Raw genomic sequence first — 18,942 nt, forward strand, 5'->3', positions numbered from 1 at the left:
AGCTACTTTTGATGCCCAGAAGGGCAGCAGAACTACAAAGTCTGTGTGTTACGAGTGTGTACAAGTGTCTGTATACTGTGTGTCTCATATCCATTGCTATCTAGATAGGTATTTGGTATCTAGAGTGACAGATTAAAAATTACGTAAAGACATAGCGAAGATACAGAGGAAAACAGTTCTCCTGCAGTGTTCCAAGGGTATTTCCTGTTGCCAATTAGTCAATCTTTAAATTCCTCACAAATTAATTCAGATATTAAGAGCTAACATTAGTTTATAACTAATGCTATCATAACTAAAATTGTAACAGGAAAATTACCACAGAATAAGCCTGATGAAACTTATAAAATTATTTTCATCAAATGTAAGCATCTAGTGTTTGTCCATATGGATTGAAATCTATTTGAGATTGCACAGGACATGTCAAAACACTGTTGATGACATTCCAAGTCCAAAACGGATGTGATTCTGCCTAAAAAGTTTAGAAGAGGCCTCAGAGTAAGGTACAAGGTCAGGACTATCTGAATTCGCTACAGTTTCATAGAAGTTCTTTCTATGAGATCATATAGTTAGTCTTGTAGAGACGTTACCCTACATAGCTGTCCTTTACTGAGGTGTGAAGAGACTGGGATTTCTAGTCCAGCAAGAATTCAAAAGGTATTTGTATGCATGAAAATTAGCTTTAGACTGTAATTTTATTTTTTTTTTTTACTTCCAAATTTAATTTTTTTTCCCTTAAGTCCTTTAGTTGGATTAGCTTTTCTATTTTTTGAAGAGCAGGATACTGCCAGCTGTCTGGAAAACGCTTCAGACAGACTTAAAGAACTGTATCAGTCTGAGGGGAATCCAAACTCTTATTAAGCTGACCCAGGGCTTGAACTAGATATCTGACAGTGCAGAAGGCTGCTCTAGGGGCAGCAAGGCTCCCCTCTCTGTTAGTGAAAAATAATTTTAGGAATGTATGTCTTAGATGAGGGAACTCCTTTGACTGTAAAAGTAGTAGATACAATCATTTTTGTCTTCTTAACAAAAGCAACAGAGAAAGTTGCAGCAGAAAATGAGGAAAACTTGGATCTGATTTAATTACCAGTTTTTTTACATGGTCAAAATATACCAGGAAGCCTACAAGAAAATTTCTTGGGGGGGGGGAATTCTCTGCAAACTGTTTGAATTCCTTGCGCCTAAATTTCTTTTTATCATCTTTTAATGGAATTTGCTCAGACTTTGCTATGAGCCCCCTGAAAGAACCTAGATTTCCAAGACTGACATAGTTATTTGTTCATTTTAAACAAGTTTGATTAAGACCTGTCTTATGTGAATGGCAGCCTCTTCCAAGTACATTGTTAAATGTTACAAACAGAAAGTACTTAATGCTTACAAGCTTATATTAAATTGAATTTGCAGCTGAGGTTTGAAGAACAACTATTCCAGACTAAGCTCTTTATCCTTCAACATTTCAAATGAGAAACTTCAACCAAGCCCATATAATGTATTTCTCATCTCTTGAGGTTAAAACTTCTTTTAAAAAAATGGTTTGCTTTTTTCCTTACAATTAGATTGTCATATGTTTGCCTGACAGGCTAAGGAAACCATGAAGTATTTTTACCTGTGCAAGTATACTTGTAAAAACCCTCAATCAGCCATCTCTGAAACTTCTTTATCAGATGCTTTTTAGAACACATTTTAAAATATTTAACTGTCATAAGTGTAATAAATGACAAAATGTATAATAGATGTTTAATGCTTTTTTATCTGGTCACACTTGTATGGATCAAATCATTAGAACTAATGAACATACAATTCCACTCAAGGATTTTGGCATCACATGTAAATCTATCTAAACTCTTAAGTCTAGAATTTGATAAGCCATACCACAGGCACTTGAAAGCACTGTAGCTGTACTACTGTCACGATGGAATAGGATAGAGAGACTGACTGCATCACGTGGCTTCTGCTCTCTGTCAGCAACCATAGGCTCTTGTAAGTTAAATTAGTACTATTAAAAACTGCTTTCCATCTATTTCTAGACATTTTAACCTACTTGTTAATGGAATTTCCCTGAGCAATTCCCCCAGCATGAAAGAGTCTCTTGATGCTAAAACAGTTAGACTACCAGTATAAAAATCTTGCTAAAAGCCTGATTTGAGCCACTTAAACTGAAATAGTGAACTTCAGTTCTGTTATCTAATTGGCATAAAATTTTAATTCGCAATTTTATGTACTGGTCACAGCTTCAAGACTAATAAGATTTACAGCAGTGTGATTCTCCAGTTTGGGATGACGGGGAAGTTTTCTTCCTCTGGATAAGTTTCTTTTAATAAAGCTAACACAGATTTCACAGCGAGAGATAAAAATCAGGTTCCACTTTGTATTTCTTGACAACAGCTTCAGTCACTACCCATCAAGAAAAAAGCTTATTGATATCAGTCTCTCTGATTTTACTACTAGAAATAACAAGAAGAGAAAATGGTATAGGCGACCACAACCTCATTTTATTCTCTCCAAGTAAATTCCCAATTAGAAAAATAATTCAAACAAAGCAACTACAGCAAACGACTATCATCTTTGTATACAGACTTTTCATTACACTAATTACTTCTACTCAGCCCAACACACTTTAATTCCATCATGTTCCAGCACCCCATCCTTTTTCCCTCCAGAACTGCATCTGCTTTCTTGTTTTCTCATCTCCAAGAAACTTCTCGGTTATCCGATTACCTTCTCATACGGACAACTGTCATCATTCGGTCAGTCCTCTTTCTGGGACTTCCTTTAAGCACACCTCGGATCCACTTTTCCTGTTGATGACTGGTTGCTGCACCACGACGGGTGGCTCCCCAGTCCCTCCCTGTCCTGGCTACCACTGACCCCCAGTGGTTACAACTATAGTTGCTCTAACTCACTGTTCCCAGACCACTGCAGCCGCTATGGAATGACGGTTGGATCATGCTAGGACATACGGGAGCAAACAAGACCCAGCATCGTATGACCACTGTTTCACGGCCACCGATCACAGAATCGAAGAAATTATTCTTCGATTATTAGGTACAAAGGAGCTTCTGGAAGTCAGCCGGTTCAATAACCCTTGCTCAGAGCAGTTTAGACTGCTCAGGACTTGATTCAGCTAGACAGACATTGTACACGCTCCGGACAGTCTGTTCCGATGTCTATTACTCTCACCGAGAAAACATTTTCCCCGATATTTAATTAGAATTTCTCTTGTTACAACTTGTGTTCAAGTCCAGCTGGCTCAGTAACACATGCAAAAGAAAGGAGGAGGAGGAAAAGGCAGCTATTATCAGAGAAGAGAATCCCTCTTGACACGCTGTCCAATCTCCTTGGCAAAAGGAAATCTTCAGTTATGTAAGTCGTATCTCCACATATCTATACCTTTGGGTACCGGCGGAAACAGATGAGGCCCTGATTACAGAGCATAATTCCACTTCTAAGAAGGAAAGTTGTAAACAACAGCAAACCCCAAAAGGTTACCTCAGCAGTGAGACAAGTTGTCAATTTACAAAACCTCACATAGTTTTTTTCCTTTAGACTTTGTTATGCAGAATGCAAAGTTCTCAGATGAGCACTTGCAGGTAAGTATTCTTTTTACAACAATGCATGTTTCACTGTTTGAAGACACCCAGCCTATTCTATTTTTAACATTAAATCTTTATTTGGAAAATAATCCAATGAAGTTTAAGCATTTTTATACTGTGATTTCAAGCTAACAATTATTTAATAATTGCTAATCAAGCACATATAGTTTCAAAGAGCAAAAAATCCTACTGCATATGACAAAATGCCAATTAATAGAATTAACCAAATTGAATTCCAGACAGATTGCCCATCATTTTTTCCAAGACTATTGATTCAAACATTAAAGCAAACACTCAAAATTTTATATGCACATCACACTTTCAACTCTATCCCGGTATTAAGTAAAAAGCAATTATTTCATCATTAAAGCAATACACATAATAAAGATATACCTGAATGCAGAGTATTTGGTAAGATTTGAGCAGTCTTCAGTGTTCCATTGGTTTGTATTGACTTTAGGGCTAGTCTAACATTCAGCATGCCAGTAACAATGAATAAGCCTAATGCATTACGTAAGTGTAAGCTGATTAAATCCTTGATCCTGAAGCCACCTCTTTTTCCCCCTCCCCCATTGATTTGAAACTTGGCACAATTAAAAAAAAATCTTAGTTTTATACACATTCAAAACCTAATTTGTACCATTTTTCGCATAAACCCCACCACAATTTACATTAATATAACCCCTTCAGGTTTTAGTCTTTCTTGTATTTTACCAGGTTTAGGAAATTATTGAACGTCCATTTAAAAGTGATCAGTTCCCTAACAAATTTTAATTTTGTGGCTAAAATTTTTTTTTTTCATATATACTGAACGGCACAAAGGTAGCAGTGTTATTCAAGTTATCAGGTCTGAGTTCACCTGTAAAAATTAACAGCAAATTTAAAGTACAATGCCACACTATCATAAACTTCAGTGCTGCTAAGTGAGATTGTAAGGCATACTGCACATGCCAGTCCTAATTTCCAAAGATATTAGTTTCTCAAATGAAGTATACGTGCTACGACCTACATGGAAGAATAGATCAGGAGCAGTCATGAAAGAGTTACGTTCCCCTAGCACATTATAGCACTATGATCTCACTACATTGTCAGTATGACAATGGAAGCAGGATAAATGGATCCTGCAGCAGAGGATATGTTAGTGTTCTCTACAGAAAAGGAACTTAGAAAGCAATACATGATTAACTGTTTTGAATAGGGCAAAAAAATTCCTTCCACTAGGCCCACATGCCATACACAAAACAAGCTGCTAAGAGCTGCAAACTGATTGAACGACTTTGTTGCTCTGTATGTGTGAATTTTAGATGCCAATTATCAGGCAATATACAAGCACAGCGCTGTTTAATCTCCACAATTATTTTTAACATTTTAGTTCCATTTTTCTTCAAGACATCTCAGCTTGAAAAACCTGATTTGTTTGCTTTTGAACCTTTTCTTAAGCACTACTTTACCCTGAGAAAGAGCCCTATGCACATTTGGAAATTGACAGTGCTTCACAGAGACAATACAACTATGAGTTGGTGAGCTCAGATCTTTTTCCTGAAATTTAAAAATGTTTAAAAATAGTCAGCTATAGCTACAGTGCCCCAGTCAAGGCAGCAGAATGACCCTGAGCAAAGGAGAACAGCATATGCTCTGTAGACTCTTCATTAGTATTGAGGATGAGAAGACAGAGAAGAAAGTAAAGTGAGTTCCAGCTCAGTAGAAGGTTTTTAAGCCATGGTAATTTTTAAAGTAATGCACTACATTTTACTTGTAAAAGAGAGAATGTTCAAGCCAGGACTCACTGAATGCCACCAAACAGGTTGCCTATGCTATGTAATATGCATTTTAAATTAGAAACCTAGTAATATTTTAGTCAAAGAAAAAAAAAAAAAGGCATAGAAATTAACTAAGTGTGTAAAAACCAGTATAAATAGGTGGCTCTGAGGGGGTATGCAACCCCTTCTACCATCTGAAAACATCCCAATCCATGGATATATTCTCATATTTTAACACATGAGGCTATGTTGTGAATCAATACCAGTGAGATAAATCAAACAAGGAAAGATGTCTGGAGGCAATACTAGTATGAAACAATAATGTAGCTGGTTTTTGCTCCACACAGGATGAGTAAGACAGAGGAAGACAGATTAAAAAATGCAGCAATTAATAAGACTCCAGCGGCTTCCCACATCACGTAAGTGTATTTCTAGACAGAAAATTTAGTTTCATTAATGAAAAAGCCACATTCTCCCATTCACTTTATAATAAAACAATCTAAACAGAACAAGGTCTATACATTTTCCACCAGTTCCCACCATACCAGAGCTTGAACAAAAAGAATTTCAAAAACATCAAATATTTGAGTGGAATTGATCCAAAACCTTTAGGATTTATTACATACCCCATTCTCTGTACGTTTCTCCACAGGTATATTTATGCCATTTCTTTGATTTTGGGCTTGACGTCCACCTAAAAGTAAAGCAAGTGTAAAGTTCAGTTTTCAACACAAATTGTTTTCACTCTTGAATCTGTCCTTTCCAGAATTTTTTGTATAAAGTTTTTGCCTATAAATCTTTATTCTGCTAGTCCCAACCCCTTCTTACTAGGTTATTCTTTGTAGGCAGTGGAGTCAGCAGAAATAAAGCATTTACTTCACAGACATCATCTGTTCAAAGTACAGCCGTGCAGCTGTCATGACAAAGATGTCATGAAAGGGAATGTAGCGAGTGTGACTACTAACGTTTCATACTTCTATGTCTACAACAAGCAGTACCTTCAGTTGAATTAATTATAAATTAATACAGTAGAGGAACCTTTTCTAATACCTTACAAACAACTTTAATTTACGAATTGATCCATAGGTCAACGATTAATTAAAAAGCCTTGCACACATGGTTCAGATGCATGTATGTGAAACTCTGTGGCTTCAGGTGTATCTTAAATTTCTTCGCATACTTTAAGTTTGTATTGCCCAAAGGATGACCAAGTATTTTACAAAGTACCTAATTAATACAAAAATAACATGACATAGGATTTGATACTTCTGGCATGCAAAGCACCCAGGAGTTACTTAGAAATACTAAAGGAAACTCCAGCTCTAAGCAATAAGGACTCAGCCAAGACTTGAAATCCGGTTGTTGGAAGTAGTCAGATTAGTTGAATGAGTAAGGATAACCTGAGCATGCAATTACACATCTCACTGATAGAACTTTCATATATACTTCATAGCTGTCAGACTGTGTAAAGGATAACACACAGCCTCAAAAACCTTCTCATAAATTAAGTATAGCCTATACTAGTTAGATCAGAAAACTGAAGTGCTCCTTGTTTTTCATTCCAGTCTTAAGAAAACCCCACTTCATACAGAACTGTTTTACATAAATACTTTTGTTGTAGATCCAAGCAGACCAGCAATTTTTCAAAGTGCAAATTATCACCACCATCAAATATATCTACGTGAAGTACTGAGAAAGTAAAGACACGGAAACCTCTACCATTGATGTCGGTAAAATAGATTTTAGTTTCTAAAGGAGGTAAAGAAGTTTACTGATTTTTTTCTATGGGGCAACTGAAAGAACAGGAAGTCAAAAAGCATATTCCCACCCACTCAAAATGTACGGACTTTCTCTCAACAAGAAAAAACAATGCATTAAGCCTCTAATACCCACCAACATGTTTGGATCAGTATTAAGCAGAACAGAAACTGATCTTACTACAAAAATATTACTCTGACTGGTAGAAATTGTTTTAGAGAAGGAAATTTGAGAATATGAATAAATGTGCCCCTGAGGAAGGTTCAAAATCGCTTTGGTATAAGGAAATTGTACTACACATATCGGCTGAAATGCACTGAAAGAACTGATGATCGAACTCACTTCAGAAAATACTCTAAATATGTTTAGGTAACAAGGCTACAGGGTAAGTGTACTTACTCTGTTCATTACTTTCAGCTGGTGACTCCTCATGACGAAGGAAGAATTTCACCTCTTCCCTGCGGGGACCCCATTTCTGTAGGTGGTCATACATCATGTGATCAAAGGGTATGGGCCGCTCTGAAAGTACAAGATCAAAAAACTTATCACAACTATTTCAAATTAAGCTAAGTTTTATAGAATTCTCACTAAGAACCAGAATGTCCTTTTTGGTAGCAATTCCATCTATCTGGTATATTTTGTCTTAGGCAATGTCAAAGAAATGGGCTCCAACAGACAATAGTTGCACTGTATTAAAAGCTAGCCTGTTAGTGTAACATAGCTCACTGCTTAACAGCAGTACCTAACCAGTTTGCAAAACTATACAAAAAATATCAGTGCTTAGAAACCCTAACTTAGGAATTCTTCATCACAACCTTTTTCACCATGCTGATCTTTGCACTTTTGCTCCCCATCACCACCGGATGGGTATTTCGTTCATTATTCAAATGACCGTTCAACATGAACCTCCAGTTTTCCACTCAGACTAAAAGCCTTATCACTACACTGACATTACGTCTCCTAAGAACTTGAGCAGGTGCTCCCACTCCAGTACACTATGCCAGACAACATCCAGTGTATGTGGAATTTCTGTCAAATCTTTGAACAAATAAAGGCTAAGTTCTATGCAGCAGTCAGTCTCTGTTTCTCCCCAAAGAAATGTAAAACATTCTCATAGTGTAGCTATTTCTTCCAAATTTATCAAATATATTACTAAGAGGCTGCCCACTATATATTTAGTATTTTAAAATGAAAATACATTTCAAAAGAAAAGTTTTCAGTTTCCCTAATTATACTTTTATTTTTTATTTGTAATTTGTTTTCATTAAGGTAAGAAAATCTTCCTTTTAAGATCTAATACTAAGCATGTTATTAGAAGATGTCTTCAAATCAGAATAAAATTATACTAGAAGAGATTTAATTAGCTTTCCTACATGCAGCACCATGTCAAACCAATATTACTACAGAATATCAGGCTTAGATAGAAACCAGAAAGCATAGTTTGTGTTCTTCATTGTTAGAAGCAAAACGCTCTCTTCCCCTAAAAACCCAAACCACAGTATCTCCTACCAGGCAAAGCACTGCTAACAATTTGTTATCCATTTCATACTTTACCCATTTGACATAAGAATACAAAATGATTCAAAGATATAACACATATCTTGGGGAAAGCCTGGGAAAAACACAAATACACATCTTTATACTGCAATTTAACTGAATTTATATTTATTATGAACTATATAAATGTATACATCTCTTGATAATCTTGGGATACTCATTTGTGTTATTTAAAGAACAATACATTTTCATACTTGATTCACAATTGATTTAATACAATGAAGTGTCTTGTCAAAATCTGACATGTCAAATATGTATAGTGATTAACACAGTTTAGCCACAGTTAGATCTCGCTGCTTTCAACAGGGAAGGGTCATTTCAAGCACAAGCTCATTACATTCATCAACTGACTGGTTACCTGTCTTCCTAACCCCCTCAACAAAACAAAAAAAAAAATCACAACACCTGGATTTTAAAATATAGATGCTTTTATTTTCTTTTTATTGTTCCTCACACAAGTAGACTCCAAGAAACAATGTCAACAGTGTTTATGCACACAAGAATAAGGTCAGTGGCTTATTACAATTTAGTTCTTGAAAGGGAATTTGAAAAACATGATTTTCAGGTTTTTCAACTCCTAAAGTAAAGTAGGATTTCAGATGCTTTGAAGAATATCTACTAAAATTGCAGCATGAGTCTTCTAAAGATCACAAAGTGTAAAAATATTTAAATGGTTTAGTTCAGAGAATTTAGGACACAGAAGGATCTTTAGGAATTCTCCCAAACAGGAAAACTACTACGTAAACCTAGCAAGAACTGAAGCATGATAAGAAGGTACCAAGAAACTGGATGTCTGAACAGGGTTGTGATAATTTTGGAATGGTGAGGAGTGGCTGCAGCATCACTCTTGGTTAAGCTGGTGTCCCATTAAAAGTAAGGCCATGATCCTAACAGCTATTCAAAATGAATGTTTCATTTACATAACATAACTTGAAGAATCAAAGCTAGTATTTTTCAGACATGACCAAGAGAAATGGGAAAGACATTTTGTACTACTTTTGCAATTCTTCCACAAAAAGAATTCAGGATACATTGCCTTAAATTAAACAGAAAACAGGTTAAAGTAATAACAGCAATATCATCATCACTGAAATGAATTTAAAAAAATAATGAAAAAGCACTAATTGTTCTGTGCAACTTGGCTACATGAAACAGATTCAGATAAGAAAGGGGAAGAAGAAATGGACATTAACACTTGACACAAGACATGATGAGAATTAAAGTTGCCATTCCTCCCTTCAGTTTAAATCCTTTAAATATAGAAAAAATGCAGGAATAAAGCATGTTCTTATATTTGTTGTAACTTAGGACAGCACAAAGAGTTATTTTTCTGGAAATACCTGTTCTCTAACAATCAAAATCAAACAAAAAACCTGCAGTTAAACTTTACCAGTTGTTACAGCTTCAGACATAGTCAGTCATTGTTTTCACAATACTATTTCAAACTTTAATTTTTTAAACTTTAAATAGAAGAGAATGAAGAAAAAGTGAAATAGGAGAATGGGTGTAGAGTAATAATATACAGGTTGGATCCCTGTAACAACACAGTAAAAAAAATATCTAGAGAACGTTTGTTTTCATTAATAACTAAGTTATAAACCATGATATATGCATATCTCATAATTATTTGCAAAAACTGATTTAGATTTTAAGTTGGATGAAAATTCTGAAGACATTTAAGGTAGACTCCTTTCCTTTTAAGTAAAAGTTTTGAGGATGGCTTTTTAAATACTTTGAAGTGACTGAAACACCCTCAAAGACCAAAACACAGATAGTGCATCAATAAAGAGAATTGCAAAAATCTTTCTGCTGGAACTATATATTCACTATTTAAAACAAATTAACTGTCAGACTTCAGAATTTGGTTTTATCCTGATTACAAATATCCTGCTGTTTGTAACAAACACATTTAAGCCTGCTATACATGAAACGAGAATACAAAGTAATGATTATCTCCATAGTGGGGGAGTTCACTGCAACGTTTTCCCCCCCCCTCACGGTTGCAGAAGTACACTTGTAGTAAACAACTGTTTCTTCCATAGTCACTTGCCCCTGTTACCACTAAATTCAGGAAGACCAACATTAATTGCTGAAGGGCGTTCCAGATGTAAATGAAGTGAATAATTGAGTACTGGGGACATTTAAAGGTTTAAATCCATCCTCTCTTGAAACAAAACTACAAGTTCCTGGCATCATACCTGTCTTTCGATCTCCTTGCCAATTGCTATTTGCAATAGCTGAGGAATAAGGAAGAATATTCTGTAGGGTTTTTTTTCCTGTTATAGCATGAGAAATCCATGCAAAAAGAGGAAGCTTCAAACTGACAAAGCAATAGGTAGTACAAAATGTACTGATGTATCAGGCACTAATGATTTTCAACTTTTTCAACTATTACTCATTTCAAGAAACTGGAAAGAAGGAAAAGGAACGAAACACAAAAATCAAATGTGAATAAAACAAATGCTTATGCCACACAGCTCTGAAGAATCAGTTTATTAACTCTTAATACAAACAATACTTTAAACTATTTTACAAGTCTTGTGAAGCTCCTCAACCATTTCTTTGCCACACAAAAGCAAAGAGAGAAAAGCTAACATACTAAACAAGTAAGTTTTCCAGCAGCTAAGCAATTGTAATCCTACTCTGAACTCTAGAAATCTTACATAATTTTTTGAGCCAAACTTGCATGGATTTTAATAACTTTTTCTGAAAGACAAATGGTCTCTGTCACCCTCTAAAATATAAAATTAAGTATTTCTCATTTATTTGTACATGCACATTCAAAAGAGGAAGACTATTAGAGGAGACAACATTTTCTTAGATTGATACAATTCAGAAAATAGACAAGCTTTGGGGCACATAAACTGGTTTTTTGTACCTGATAATAAAACTACAATCTACAAGCCCCATTGCTTAGAATTTGAGTCGACATGTATTACTCAGTTGGGCTACCTAAGAGAGGCTGGGGCTACCTGCAGAACACAGGAGTTAAGCACATTCACAAGAGGAGAGGTATGACAGCTCTCTTAGGGAGAGAGCTGTGATTTGTCATCTGTGCAACATGAAGAGACTTCCAAGAAAACAGACCACGTACAGTGTGTGACAAAACCTAATGTGTTTATTCAACCCATGATTTTCTGTATCAAATTTTGTTTTGAATTTCAATTTCCAAAATGTTCTCTGAAAGAGCTTCTCTTGAAGAGAAAGGCTAAGGGGTCAGAGACAGTGCAATAGAAGAGAAAAAATGCTCTTCCACTGGCACAATATGCAATGAAACTACAACAAATTGCTTCACACTTCCCACTCAGAACCAGGGCTTTAAGTTTTTTGGTTTTCTAACTGTTGCACTTAACTGTTTAGACTCCTGTTTTCGACATCAGATCTCTGCTTCAGGCAAAATTATTTTTCAAAACTTCAGATGAAAGAGTTCAATTTGGCTCGCGAGAGCAGCTGAAGGAAAAAATATTTATGCCCTCTTTAAAAAAATAAAAATATCACTGTGTTTCGCTGATAAATTTATGTACCCCAGACTTCAGAGCATGAAGGTGAGACCACCAACACATATTTTGTAACAGTATCCTACATTTAAGAACAACAAAGTGCTTGTGCTGAAATTCCTGTCCCAGACACTTAAAACCGGTGCACAGGACATCTTTTTCGCTGACAGTACAGGCCTGTTTGGGAGATCCAGAAACATGTGACTGTCCATCCATCGTGTGCCCCCCCCCTTCTCTCTAGTCTTTTCTGTCCCACACTTTCAATGGAACAGATTTATACTGTTACCACTTTGGGTATTTAGCAAGTGAATCTAGATTTGTGAAAGCACCTTCACATGATTTTTAAAAGAAACGTGGAGCCACAAGCACATTCTAAGGTTGCACAGACCCATTCAACATGTAGAAGCTTTGGGCAGGATTCTGCTCCTAAACTTAGGTGTCTGTATGTAGGCGTACACTTTCAAAAACTGGGTGAGCTCCAATGCTCAAAATCTAAATCTAACAGATAACAACTAGCTGAAATCAGCAATGTCCGTGTTCCACTCACAGTAATATCTAGATCTCCATTGGCTATAATGGGACCAAAACCACATCAATCACAGGGTAGACACACGAAATGTAGTCTTAGTCTCTCCATCACAACTTCCTGGACAAGTTTTATTTCCCACTTTACAGAAACTTTGAGCTTTAGATATCTAGCACTTTGAGAAATAAGTATTACATCCACAGGCAAAATATTTTCTCAATCTTAGAAGTTATTATAGAAAACATGTGCTTGCACTTGGCAGGGTTGCAAGCTGTGAGTGTGCTAGAAAGATACTGTGGATCACTTTTTCAGTTTCCAGTCACCCTTTGAAGCTAGCTGACAACACTGTCTGCATTTTTTAAGTAGTACACCCTCAAAGTATTGTGAAAGCAAAAGAACAAGTAATACCATATATGTTTCACAGACAAGTGTTTGGAAAATATTGGGAATATTCGAGTGCTGTTAAACACAGTTGCAGACCCATTTTAGAAATTTATGCAATGCACTTGGCATCATAGACTCTCCATAATCTCAGCTACCAATGTGAAAGTTTTAACCCTCTTGTAAGTTTTATCCTTAAAGACAGTTATCTAACTAAGCATAAACGGGATTTGTATTCCTTGGACTGCAGACATGCTTAACCTCTGCCTTCCTCACTCTTGCCTAAACTCTTATGAGTTCCCATTCAGCTAGGAAATGTTTTGAGACACCTTTTCCCTTTACAAAGTCTCAGAACAGTTTAGAAAAGAGGAGGAACAGTTCCCCCAAGAGGAAAATGTTATAGATTGCTAATATTTGTAAGCTCCAAAGGCATCTGAATAACGTCAGATATAATGTAATGCTTTACATTACACCTGTTTGACAAAAAGCCCCGACCAACATAAAACACCTCTATGCAAAACTTAAGAATTCAATATCAAAGCACAACCTCATCAGTCTATACAAAACAGAAGACAAACAGCTTGAACACGGGTGACCTTAGTAACTGAGGGATAAGAACTTGCCTAACCGTTATCCTCACCCATCCACTGATTCTACTCACATCCACACTTTGATATACTATGACCTGGAGGCTTGTACTACACACAATTGCAAGAACTCATCTAGAAACAAAATCTGTAACAAGGCTGTTTTGACACACTTCTGAAAAGAACTGCCCGCCTCATTCTGTGAAATAACAATTGCAACACACACTCAATACGGGCACTACTATGTGCCCCAAGGGAGGCTGTCAAATCTTTGAGAGGAAATGTTCATGAAGAAGCTGGAGATATTAAGTCTGGCACAAATCTGTCTGCAGAACATCTGCTATTCATGATAGAGAAGAAAATAAAATCTATACTAATTTTTAAATGTCATGTTCTGTTCACATGTCTAACAGTGAAGAAATAGGATGGGAAAGAACACAGGTGGTGATCTACACCCACTGACCATAACAGAAGATCACAGAGATTCCATATTGTCATTTAAATACCCTCCATCCTATATATGCAGCATAACTATTTGAAATAAATGGTTTCTAAAATAACTAATACCCATCCCATTATTTTTTTCTTCTAAGATGGTGATACAGAATACTTTTCTAATGTAATTTGAAAAACTGAAATACAGAATACTAACATATCTTACACATGCATTTTATCAAATACTCCGTGCTGAGGAAGAAAACAGAGGGGTGAAAAAAAAAAAGTCAAGAATTGTATTAATCTCTACAGATATTGAATTACCATGCTTTGCATCAAAGTTTGCTAGAAAAAATAAAAAAGTACAAATTGAAATCATTAATATTGAAAAGTCAGTCTTATCTTTTTTATAATTAGCACATACATTTAAAATCAAATTTCCACTGAACATTTTACTTACCATTTCCACGCCATACTTCAGCCAGATGGCAGCTTCCTTCTCCAGGCTCTTTGCAGAACTCTACTACATCACGACAGGTTGTTTCTGGTGTAATTGGAACTTCTGTCAGAATCTGTTCATTGTTGCTCAGAAACACAGTTAATATCATCTGAAAGAAAAAAAGAAAAGTAGCAGAATATTTAAAAAATTTTACAAGAATAAGATTGTGAGTAAGATTTATAATCCCCCTGTAAATGGAAATGTATTCTTATGGTTGGTTACCACTATCCATCAAAGCAGTTTGCAGTTTCTTGTAATTTTGCCAAAGCTTAGTCCTTCGTGTTGAATTTTTCTTGACAGTGCACTGAATTGACAATTTTTTAAAAAGCTTCATTTAGTTCTGTCTGAAAATAAGGCTAGGAGGGAAAGAACAAGTTGTGGCTATGTTGAATGCTTGAAATCATAGCATTTAAATGTTGCAAATAAATACATACTTGGGCAAAGTAACCTGAAGCTTCGCAGCTGAGCGACCCTTGGCATGATCGACATAATTTTTGCACTTTGTCTGAAGACACAATTACACTTGGTTGAACTGTAAGCCTTTGGTTAAATGGCAAGCCTCAGAGTTTAAACATGCTCCCTTCACTCAAAGTTACAACACTGAAAGACTACTTTTTCTCTAGTAAACTGATCCCAGCTATTCCAGTTGGAAAGTAGCTACAAACCAGAAAATAGCTTTTCTTCCCACCCCTACACCTTCTTAGTAACATTCAAGATGACTTGACATCAAGGAAAACAGAAAGAAGAAAGTGGGATGAAATGTATAAAGAAAAAGCCTAGCACTAAGAGCTATTACTAATATGGGTCGATGTAAACTTCTGTTGAAATTGCTTGCTCCACCTTGAATAAATGTGTGCGCAAATACCTGTACCCAGAGATACTCTCATCCTTCTTCATGCTAGCAGATGTAACTTGCTGCAAAGTTAAAACACTCAAAAACTCTGCACATTAATCAGCCTCACCCCCTTGGTGCTTATGTATTATGATATGTTCATTAATAACATGTTCATTTGCTACCTTCACCCCCCATGAAGGGCCTCAGCCTCATGGAGCAGTTTCAATGGATTTGTTCTGTAGGTCCTCATGTAATTTACTGCAAAAGCTGGAAGCACATAGTAAACAGCTGAGGGGCTTGTAAGAAGGAAAAGACAACATTCCACCAAGAAACAAAGTCCTAATGCAACAATGTTGAAGTGATTCTTTTTTTTCCTGAGTGAGACTGGTTCAGGACCAATAAAGGTTGTATTCAAAGACAAGTATTCCTACGCTACACTAAATCCTCTGAAAGATACCTGACCCTAAGCTCCCGCTTAAAATTAAACAGATACTTTTAACCATTCTACTCTGCATATTAATTTCCCATCTGTCATCAAAACACTGTTCTGTAAACCCATAGGGATGGCACAGAGATAACCTGATGTTCAAAAGACAAAGATACCACAATAATAATGTCACTATTATTAATTTGACAAAAACAGTAATTTTATCTGCAAGGAAAGTTCTTTCAGATCTTTCCAGTAAATAAAATGTGGGATCACATACTGAACCACAAAGATTAAATCTAATTATTTAAAAGCTCTTCCTTAAATGAGCACGCTCCACTTACAGTTGGACTTCAGTTTGCATAGGCAATTCATAAAAACATTCATAATATTTGTAGGACATATATGTGGAGATTTGCATGGGTAACAGCTAGATAATGAGCAAGAGCAGTCTATCTCCTTTAGAATTATGCAAAGGACAAAATTCCAGGAAAGCCCAGGCTTTGAGCTCTCAGTCTCCTTGTCAGTCCTCCAGCTATTTTAGTCCATGTTTCTACTCTCCCTCAGCCTGCCAAGTTTGTACACTGTATCCTGAAGTTTTCAAGTGACTACAACACAAGAACAGTCATCCAGGGCTGTGAATATACCAGAATTCACTCCGAGTTTCTCCAACAGCAGCATTAAAGCATGCTATACGAAAAGCTATAGTACAAGCTAGGAGGAAGCTATAAGGATGCAGCCACAGATAGTAACGTGCCTGTAGCCACCTACTGTAAATAGCTCACAACGTTATTTTTTCCCTGTAGAAGATTCAGACACAGCCTCAATATTCATGACTGTGGAATCTTTTACAGAATAAATACCTGGTGTGGAATCTGGCAGTGGAATTTGATCTCTTAAAGATGAGGAGTCATACATGAACATAAACCAACAGGCTTAGAAGAAACCTTAAGAGGTCATATAATGCAGTCTCTTGGCCTCAGGCAGGATCAACCTTCAAATGAGTCTGATGTCCTTTGTTCTATATGAGCTTGTTCAGGCTGTCCTAGAAACCACCCTGACTTCCCTACGAGTTTTGCAACTTCAGGTGCGCTCCCCTAGTACAATGCAATGACTTACAATTGCAATAAAACTAGACCGCCACCACAGGAACAGAAGATGGCAGCTGATGTAGCACATTGCTTCCCTGTTAAGGAATAGCCTAGGAATCACCTAGAAAACTAAAATTCCAACTGCTGAATAAAGTCTTTTCCTCACAATTTTTCTACAGTCTTGCTGGAAAAAAATGAAACTTTTCCCATCTTCAGCTGATATCCTGAATTAAAAACCAACAGGTATACCTTTAATTAGACCCTCCTCAACAACAATTTTTGTGGATACACGAAATACATTTTACTCAACTATTCTCTTATGGTAACAAGACCTGAAACACTGGTGCTTGAGAAGAAATAAACTGTACACCCACACCTCTACTGCCTTATGCCCAAGTTAATTTACTAACTCAGACATCTAATACAATAAATATTGTAAATACAATTAACGCAGCCCATGTAAGCATATTCTATCCTGATTGCAGAAAACTGAATTTAAGCTATCAGAAAGCAATCAGACAAGCATTATTTCAGGACATGCTGAAACATTAGAATTTAAAACAAGTCTGAGAATATTTTCTTATAGTAATAGTCATATATTCAATTAGAAAAACAGAAATAGCAAGTTCTTGGGATGAAGATGGGAACTTAACTCAGCTGGCTTTTTACTTTACATGTAACTGTTTTTTAACTAAACCCCACGTTTCCACTCAAAACCAGTGTTCCTGTCAAAAATGGATCAGATTATTATTACTCTTCCTGCATATAACCTATTTTATGTCCACAACAATGAAGTAATCTAGAAAAATCACACCTATGAAAGATTAGAAGTGAGACCAATTAAAGCAGTGAACAAAAGTTTAAAAAAATCAACACATTCCAAGAAAATGAAAACCATTAATTTTTCCCTTTGTGCTATCCGCTGCCCTCATTACACAAATCTAGATATAGGAATGCCTACCCGATATTAAAGATATAGTGGATAGAGATCTTTTTGTGTTAACGACTTCTGCCAATTTAAGAATTATCAAGCATAGGACTGTGAGTTACAAATATACTGGATATTTAATATGGCTAAATTCACACACTGCTCTTTAGTCTTACTAGATTTTCCCTTTGCCCTTTTTTTTTTTTTAAACCAACCTAGAAATTTCATTATGTAAAAGTAAGAAACAACAAAGCAACAAGAAAACCCCCAACTCCTCTTCCAGCAAGAGTGATCAGACATTTCAAAAACAGATTTCTCCATTCCTTCTGTTTCACAAGAACTGGAAGGCATTATCTTCTCACCACGCATTTTCCCCTAATAAGAGAGTTCCAAAGCACTCATTCGTGATTTTGTGCTTTGCCATTTCAGAGCACTTGGTAGTGTCTACAACTCCAACACAACAACAATCAGCAAAGAAAAAGCCTTCTTCAAAGTTAATCTCCCTTGCACCATAGAGACCTCAACATCTCCCAGAAAGTTTTAATAACTTTCATCCTTTATTTTACTGACTAGGGAGTCCCAGGAGCTTGCTATATTTAAGGTGTTTCTAAAATGATGTTTTAACCAGAATGTCCAAAACCTTATCTTACTGAAATGTCAAAGCTCCATCAATCAAATATGAACTTGGATTAAGACTGTTTTCACTTAATAAAAAAACTGCAGAAAGAAACACAAGTAATATGTGAAGACGTGAAAAATCATCCCTTTGATGAGTCATACTAATATGCACAACTCTGCATGTAGAATGGACACAAAAAAAGTTAGAAGTTATCAATTATCTCATGCAAGTTTGCTTGCCTGGAATTCATGCCATTACATAAAACTTGCATCAGCTACAGCTGTAGAAATTCTAGCTGCATATTTCAAGTAGTAAAACAGAACTTTAACTTTATTTTGAATATGAACGCTGTCCCTTTTTAAGGCTGTACTTAATTAGATGAAGCTTTAAGCAATTACATTTTAAAGAAAACAGACTATGAAAGTACAACCACAAAACTGTTTTAATTAAAG

General features: G+C 36.0%; 1 protein-coding gene across 6 annotated transcripts in view; it reads right to left on the reverse strand.

Annotated features, from left to right (window-relative positions):
- The window catches only part of PPP1R13B (protein phosphatase 1 regulatory subunit 13B), a 68,947-nt gene that overhangs the window by 30,508 nt on the left and 19,497 nt on the right, over window positions 1-18,942 (reverse strand). For 5 of the 6 annotated variants that reach the window (XM_055797025.1, XM_027794627.2, XM_027794626.2 and 2 more), the window contains exons 2-4: window positions 14,552-14,699; window positions 7,508-7,627; window positions 5,977-6,044 (exon numbers count right to left, since the gene is read on the reverse strand). In XM_055797025.1, the coding sequence (XP_055653000.1) occupies window positions 5,977-6,044; window positions 7,508-7,627; window positions 14,552-14,699 (336 nt within the window). Of the gene's footprint in view, window positions 1-3,983; window positions 5,908-5,976; window positions 6,045-7,507; window positions 7,628-14,551; window positions 14,700-18,942 lie in introns of those variants that run through there. The other variant, XM_027794629.2, reaches the window with a different exon arrangement.

Source organism: Falco peregrinus, chromosome 1, assembly GCF_023634155.1.
Source record: "Falco peregrinus isolate bFalPer1 chromosome 1, bFalPer1.pri, whole genome shotgun sequence".
Taxonomy (NCBI): Eukaryota; Metazoa; Chordata; class Aves; order Falconiformes; family Falconidae; genus Falco; species Falco peregrinus.